Source organism: Rhagoletis zephyria, unplaced genomic scaffold (genome assembly GCF_001687245.7).
Source record: "Rhagoletis zephyria isolate East Lansing unplaced genomic scaffold, Rhagoletis_zephyria_1.1 Rzeph_scaffold_00231, whole genome shotgun sequence".
Lineage (NCBI taxonomy): Eukaryota > Metazoa > Arthropoda > Insecta > Diptera > Tephritidae > Rhagoletis > Rhagoletis zephyria.
The window spans coordinates 27,691-35,264 of record NW_016157315.1 but is presented as its reverse complement, the minus strand read 5'-3'; the positions used below and the strand labels follow the sequence as shown (position 1 = coordinate 35,264).

At 39.8% G+C, this 7,574-nt stretch overlaps 3 protein-coding genes across 6 annotated transcripts in view; 1 reads left to right on the top strand and 2 right to left on the bottom strand.

Moving 5' to 3' along the window:
- LOC108358277 (protein AF-17-like) overlaps nt 1-1,093 on the bottom strand; it is a 95,000-nt gene extending 93,907 nt beyond the window's left edge. For 2 of the 4 annotated variants that reach the window (XM_017609496.1, XM_017609500.1), the window contains exon 1: nt 504-1,021. The gene's annotated coding sequence lies outside the window, so the exon portion shown is untranslated. The other 2 variants (XM_017609499.1, XM_017609502.1) reach the window with 2 other exon arrangements.
- Nucleotides 1,094-1,166: 73 nt separating this feature from the next.
- LOC108358279 (secernin-2) lies at nt 1,167-3,882 on the top strand. The gene is made up of 4 exons (XM_017609503.1): nt 1,167-1,470; nt 1,598-1,785; nt 1,874-2,153; nt 2,207-3,882. The coding sequence occupies exons 1-4, from the start codon at nt 1,321-1,323 to the stop codon at nt 2,681-2,683; spliced, it is 1,095 nt and encodes a 364-aa protein (XP_017464992.1). The 5' UTR covers nt 1,167-1,320; the 3' UTR covers nt 2,684-3,882.
- Nucleotides 3,883-4,606: 724 nt separating this feature from the next.
- On the bottom strand, nt 4,607-6,146 carry LOC108358281 (ELMO domain-containing protein 2). The gene is made up of 2 exons (XM_017609506.1): nt 5,288-6,146; nt 4,607-5,228 (listed from the first exon to the last, which is right to left on the bottom strand). Exons 1-2 carry the CDS (start codon nt 5,813-5,815, stop codon nt 4,797-4,799), a joined length of 960 nt encoding a protein of 319 aa, XP_017464995.1. The 5' UTR covers nt 5,816-6,146; the 3' UTR covers nt 4,607-4,796.
- Nucleotides 6,147-7,574: the final 1,428 nt, after the last annotated feature.

Sequence of the window (7,574 nt, the reverse complement as noted above, 5' to 3'; positions counted from 1 at the left end):
TATTGAGTGTAAATAACGTGTAAATTTAGTGGAAAGTGCATTATATATTGTGAAATAGTCCAATACAAGTTGGTGAAAATTACAAACTTTAATAACAAATTACTTAAAAACTATAAAGTTGCGCGCTTTGAAACTTCATACAGGGAACTATTAGACCCCCATCTACCTCCCATATTTTCCTTAATGCTGAACTCCGGGGTTAGCAATCTAAAGCCCACCCTTTTCTGGCTGTTTACACGGAAAAGTTGCCTTTCGATTTCACATTTTGACAGCAAAATGCGTAAAAAAAATTCGTTAGCATTGCCACGTTTAACCACACCTTTATGTTTGCACTAAATAGTGCTTTCGCTTTCGCATTTTGACAGCTAAATGCTTAGAAAAAGCGCTTGCATTGCCACGTCTAGCCGCACATGACGGACGAGTACCAGAAAACGAATGCAAAAACATCCGCGCTTACAAAAACAAAAACTAAATTACCAACTTTGTAATTTTCTCGCACTCACTTCGTTTTTCTCTCAAACATTTATTTATCCTTCCGTCTTTTGGCATATTCCGCTGCTTGCATCCACCTTGTGCACTCAATTTCCAATTGGACTAACAAACAGAGCAAGCGGGATGGCACCAATGTTCAGCCTTCGCCACACGGCCTTTCCCACCAAAAATTTTCGACGCGCCAACACTGAACGCACCTCATCAAAAGATACGTCGCGAATGCAAAAATTTTCCAAACGTATCTACGGCGTCATAAATGCTAAACTTTGCACGAATTTCATATACATTTCGTAGCGGGGCTCTTAAATTTAAGGTTGAACTATAATTTAGCCACTTTACTTGCGATTTTTGGGCAAAATTTATTGTTTTTCTGCAGTCGCAACACCACCGCACCAGTCAAGTGAAAGAGAACAAGAAAACTGTGTAGGAGTTGCCACGCTTTTAATCGCGTTTTCACGGTACAATGGTTTTTTAATGGGTCTTTATCACATGCATTCATTCTTGCTACTAGTTGGCAACGCGATAATGTTCGCTTTCACATACCTTCTTGATACCATCCCTGCCCGGTGTTTGCTCATCATTGGAAAATTTTTCCTTCGACGGATTTGCAATAAATCGTGTTCTGTGATCATCGTATCTCAAAATAAATCTGTTAAAAAAATATTATTGCATATATTTGCAATAGAGTTGACGCTCTACCTAGAAGGGGTTCGTTACTGAGAATTTTCCATCTTCACAATAGCCCCGTCAGCAGTTTTGCGAAAAATCAATTGAAAGTGAAAATTTTCAATTTGCTCATTCCTATTGGAATTCTGTGAATTTTCCGATATGTCTGCAACTGGTGATTGTTTTATAGTGCAAACTCCAAATACTGCTGAAAACACCATCATCCTTGGACGCAATGCGCTGGATGCGGATGCTGTGACAGAAACGCAAGAGGTTCACTACTACGATGCTAGTACTGCACTCGAGGGCAAGGTAAGTGAAGGCTGCATGTTGGTTGATTGTCTGATGATGAGTAATCTTTGGCGAATTTGATCATTGACTTATGACGTGTCATTTTCTTCTTTTTTGTTTTTGTCAAATTCTTCCCCAACATAACCAGCCCGATGGTGGCGCAGATGTTATTAAAGCAAATGGTGAAATTATGCGTGTGATATTGCAAAAATCTCGAACTGGCGCTTGGGGCGGTGACGTCGGGGCCAACGACCGCAACGTATCTGTAGCCGTGTCTTGGGCAGCGCAAGAGCCTGCTAGCAATAGTGATACTCTGTGTTCGACTGATATCGTACGGTGAGTATTCGTATTTTTTTTTTAAGAACTACCTCGGCCTGTAATATCCTTTATACTAAGCTTTCATACTTTTTCGTTTTCGTTACAGTTTAACTTTAGCCATCGCCAACAATGCTGCAGATGCAGTGGAACGCATTGGCTTATTGGTTAGTAATCATAGCCCTGACGATGCGAAATACAGTTTCGTTGTCTGTGATCCTAGCGAAGTTTGGCTGGTTAGCAGCGGTGGTAAGTTGTGGGCAGCACAACGTGTCGCTGATGGTATGCTTCGTATAAAGAGTACTGGACTTAGTGTAAAGACTACGATCGATAAATCAAGTGAGGCATTAGGAGATGCACTCAAGGGACAGGGACTATGGGATGGAGAGGTAAATCATTTGTTAAGGAAAAATATGATTGTAATTTTCCATGCAAATTCTAGGGAGACTTAAATTTCGCCAGCTGCTTCAGTGCCGACGACGCCACAGATATTGAATGGAGCGGTGACGCACCTCTTGGCGATGGTAGCTACACATTGACTAGCATGTTTGATACCCTACGTTCGGCTGCCGACGGTGCAACCGCTCGTTCGGCCAGTGTTTCTGTGCTTTCGACTGGCATTTCATGTCATTGGTTTACAGCAACACCCAATGCTAGCGAATCAGTCTTCAAACCATTTGTTTTTGCACAGAATCCAAAAATTTCACCACTCACCAAAGTGCCACCTGGAAACACACACACGCTCTTGCACAAATTGCATGCACAACGTAAACCAGCTGCCGTGGAAGATTTGAAAGCCCTGGAAGCTGCTTGCGTTGAAGAGTTAAACACCTATTTGGCCGAACATCCAACTGCTGATGAAGAGTTGGATGAGCTGATGAAAGACTGTGTGGAAGCAGAGGTTAAATTCTATCGTTAAAGAGGGCAATATAATAAGAATCGAACTTAGGACGATAGTATTTAGCGCTCTATTTTCAAAATAGAAACTGAAGATATGACAAGTGCAAACGATAGAGATGACTATGAACGAATAAACTATATATAGGATTATCATTGAGCAGCTTTCTAGTAGCTTGGTTCTTTTTCCCCGAGAATATAACAAATATCCGGGTTTCTGGCTTAAAAATTACCGAATTTTTAGTTTTTACATTACTCAAGTGATATTTTCTTTTAATTTTGTAAGTGATTCCATTTATTTTCGCATTTAAGTGATTCTCATATAATGGTCATACGTAATTTTAAGTCAAAATGTCTGATTTTTGTTAAATATATTTTTACATTGTCATGTATTTGTAAGTGTAGTTGCATGAAAATGCATTACATATATTGAAGTAAATATGTTAGTACTACTACGCTATGAGAACTTCAAACTTAAGCCGCGATTTCTTATGTTAACAATTTAATTTTAGTGTTTATGTGGTTATATGCATATGTATATGATTTAGACTACTTTTGTTTTATAGTATACGCTATTCACTGCCTCAGTTATGCTTTTGGTGTGAGTTTTTCCTTTATTTTTGTGATCTTATTTTAAATATAAGTAAATTTAAAGTATTCCAGTGCTCACATGCATTCATTTAATGAATATTATTTAATAACTTATAGAAATATATATTAATGATCGACACAAAGGCACATACACAATAAATATCATTCCACACATAAGCTTGCATCATAAAAATAAATCTGACGAACTACGTACGTATATACATGCTGCATACATGTATTTGCTAAAAACTACATTGGGAATGAACAAAAAAAAACTTGCGATAAGAAATTAATGCTATGTATTCCGGCAATTAAGTTCCGATTACTTAATTGCCCCGAAATCAAATAAACGAAAATAATGAAAAATCTCGATGTACTCATATAACGAACTACACCGCGATTATATAAATTTCATACGCATTTACATATATGTACATACATACATATTTATAGGCATACACATAAATAACTGCATGATTACGATAATGAATATGTAATGCATACATATAAATCAGTAATACCATGTAGATCATAACAAATATTTACTCTTATCCAATTCATTTAACGCTGCGCGCCGCACTGAAAGACGAATAAAAACGATTATAATTCAAATAAAGCTAAAACGCAAACACTAAAGTTGTTTTAATTTAAATGTTTTTGGTGAATACGGGATATATTTTTGTAAAAAATAGGAATTTGTGGCAGACTGGCAGCGCGCAAAAAAGAATAACTTTTTGAGTGGTTGGCAACGCGGTCGATTCGCGCGGAAACGGATGCGTGTCTAGTTTTCTTTCAACAAGTGATGTGAAATAATTAAAAAATTATTGCAATTAATTTTTAGTGCTTCCATGAACAAAATGTTTATACATATATATGTAAATATTAGTTGTGTGTAAAGTGAATATAGAATAATGCGATTACTTAATTGCATAGAAGTTGAGTGAACATCTCACATACGAGCAAGTGCATTGGCAGAAAAAAATACTAATTGATTCGAATTAAAGTTCGGGGTAAGTGCCCATCACTTATTATTATAGAAAAGCGGATTTCAGAGGCCTCTGCATCCGTTCCATCGACACTCAAAACGACCTAGATCTACATCTATCTGGATAAGGACTTTCACTATAGTAGCATTTCCCAAAAACTCATGCCAAAACAAGTTAAGAAAACTTTACGTTAAACTATCATCCTTCACAGATATTGTACCAAGCACTGCCACTCTAGCTCTTTTTACTGAAAACTCTTTGGAAACTTTGTATACTCTTATGAAAAAAACATCTGACTAACATTAACGCTGAGGCAGCATTCCCAAAAAAGTTATTTAGACTGCTTACAGAAATAACAAAAAAGAAACTTGCATAAGTGCGAAACATTTATATATTTGTGTTAGTGAATTTTTAATAGATTCCACTTATTCAATAACCTTGTTGGTTTTTATAGTTTTATAAGTGTTTAAAAGGTGTATAAAATTTTGTTTAAGTAACACATCATTCTACATTTTATCTTTAACCTAAGTACTTTCGAGAAAAGAATTCAGTTCCTTCTTAAACTTCTTCTACAACTAGATTCGTTTTGAACAGCGTTTTGTCATTGTGTAAAGCTTCCATTATTAAAATTTCAAATCGTTGATAAATCTCACGAAAATCCATTATATTTGTCGGTTCCGCCTCCATCCAGAAGCGGTCGAATTCGAAAAGTAAATAGCAATAGAATTTGTGAAAATGTGCCAGTGTGCAAGGTTGATTTACCGCCTGTGCTGCGTTATAGAAATGCACTTTCGCATCGCCCGACTTGAGCAAACGATATGCCATTGCGGTGAGGTTTATACCCACTATGGCAAAGGTATAACCATAGACGGGATGTTTTGAGTGCAAGAGCACATGATGCGCTGCGTCGCGGTATTCGCGCGAGAAATACAAAAGGTTCTCCAAACCAAGTACGCCCATGCCGCGGAAATCGGTTTTGGGATCGTCACCCTAAAAATGTTTACATTTTTATAGGGATACACAAAGTTATGATGAATATGTATGCATACCTGAAAGCCAATATCCTGCCATTGCTTTGTAATGCGTCCTTCAAGCGGCTCTTCTGGCATTAGCCTATTCCACAACTCTAACAATTTCTGTTCGTGTTCCAAATTGTCTGCATCGTATGGCTCAGCCCGCAAGCGTTCCACCTGATGTAACAGATGCCGATAACTCCAAATTTGCAGCACACAATTGCCAAAAAGTGGAGCAAAATCTGGATGTATTTTCGCTTTTATATGCTTTGCATGCTGTACTACGCTAACGGCGCGCGCGGGTAGCTGACGCATCTCCTCATCGCTACAGCTTTCCACAGCAGTGTCCAACTCCCGCAACAGCTGCTGTATTTCAATATTTTGCGAAAGCATTAGCGAGCGTTCCACTTGGCGTGTACGACTCGCACCCGCTTGTGCGCCATATACAATGCGTTGAAGTTCACAGAGACGTGTGAATGTGTGTAAAAACCATTTGATGAAAGGTCGCAGATGGAAAAAAATCACTGGCAATATGCGTTGCAGCAGCCAATCGAAGAGAAACATTTTCGCAAGCTGTCGTCAAACGTGCGTGGGCGCCGTTGTGTATCTACTTGTGAAAAGTTCTTCTACTTTGTTTTGTTTTAATAATTCAGCAATGCTGCAGCAATTGTTATGGTTACGCTGTCATGGAAACTGGCGTTGGCATACTGATATCCTCGCTGGTGTAAAATTTTTGATTTGTCCTTTGTCTGAACAATCGCACTTAGGCCACGTATGCTAAAAATTCGGCTCCTGAAACTGCTAAATATGTGTCCTTATGTATATTTACGTGGTGCTATCAGTTGATTGCGAATTTTCTCTTATCGCGCAGATGTAAATAAAAGCATTAAGCCTGAATTGTCAAAATCAGCTGAGCTATTGTGGTCTTGCCATATATTTTATTTATTAATTTTTGACCCCAATCACATAAGATAGAGGATTTTCCAAATAAATACCCGAATACAAATAATCACCAAACGACAAATTAGACGGGGAAATAATATGTATTTTAAAATCCAGAAGGAATAAAGTGCTAAGCGAAAGAAGAGCTCAAAAAATTATCGAACACAGACAGTAATTCAGTCAAAGCTTTCAGTCTATCTTTACCTGCAAGAAGGCGCTGAATGGCATACACGATCGAACTTCGCTACCGATCCGCAGGGTTGTCACTGCTACTGCAGCTTGTTTCATCCCAGCCAGTTTTGGTTTCGGAACCCTGTCCGAACTTTCCTGCTAAAGCGGCTGTTCTAGCCGATGAGCGTGACAGCCTTCGTCAGGCTGATCCCGCAAACCCTCGGGATTTATATACGGCAGCTTGTGCACGTACATAAGCGGAAGAAGTGGGAAGAGTAGCTGAGGACTTGCAACTTCACCTCTGGTGTGAGTAACATTTGGCCAACCACGAGGTCACTACCCAACCCGACGAAGCGAGACGACAGAGTCGCAATCTCTTTCGGCGATCGTGCCTTGTCGGATCCGGAGCTTTGCGCGAGCTATTTTAGCCAAAAAATTATGCTGTATCCTCCGGCGGATAAAAACAAACGTCGAGTGATCTGAAGGCTGCACAAACTGCCAACAATAAGTGCGCCTCTTGCTTTCAGCAGGGGTGATTTTCTGAAAGATGCTGAAAAAATTGGTACGTGCGGGAGTAGATTACCACACCAACCTCCTCCTCAACCTGTTAATGGCCGCTCTCCTCACTCTAGACAACTGGAAAATGGGGAGAGTGGTCCCACTGCTAAAACTGGGGAAACCAGCCAACAAAGGAGAGTCTTGTCGTCCCATAACCCTCCTTTCCTAGGTAGCAAAGACACTAGAGGCCTTCCCCATTACTAAACGGTCACCACTCCGAACTTTAGAGTTTCTTCACTGCAAGGAGCCTAACCCTCACCTCTACAAAATCCTCAGCAACACTTTTAACAACCTGGGCGAAGGAGGTCAGACTGCAGGGGCTTCACGTCCATGACGAACCAATTGCGACGGCGAATAACCCGAATATCCTCGGAGTCACCTTCGTCAGCTTGCTCTCCTTCTCGGCGCACACAACCGCAATTGTCAATAAAGTACAGAGCCACAACAAGGTCCTCAAGTCGCTAGCCGGCAGTACCTGGGGCAAAGACAAAAAAACGTTGCTGGTAACATACAAGGCAATAGGCCGGACGTTCATAAACTATGCAACGCAAAACATCATCTATATAACGAGGCGAAAATGCTCTGCATTAGAGGCACAACACAATGCTCTGCAAGCAATTCTTAGTAGGGAGCCACAAACGTGGACACCCGA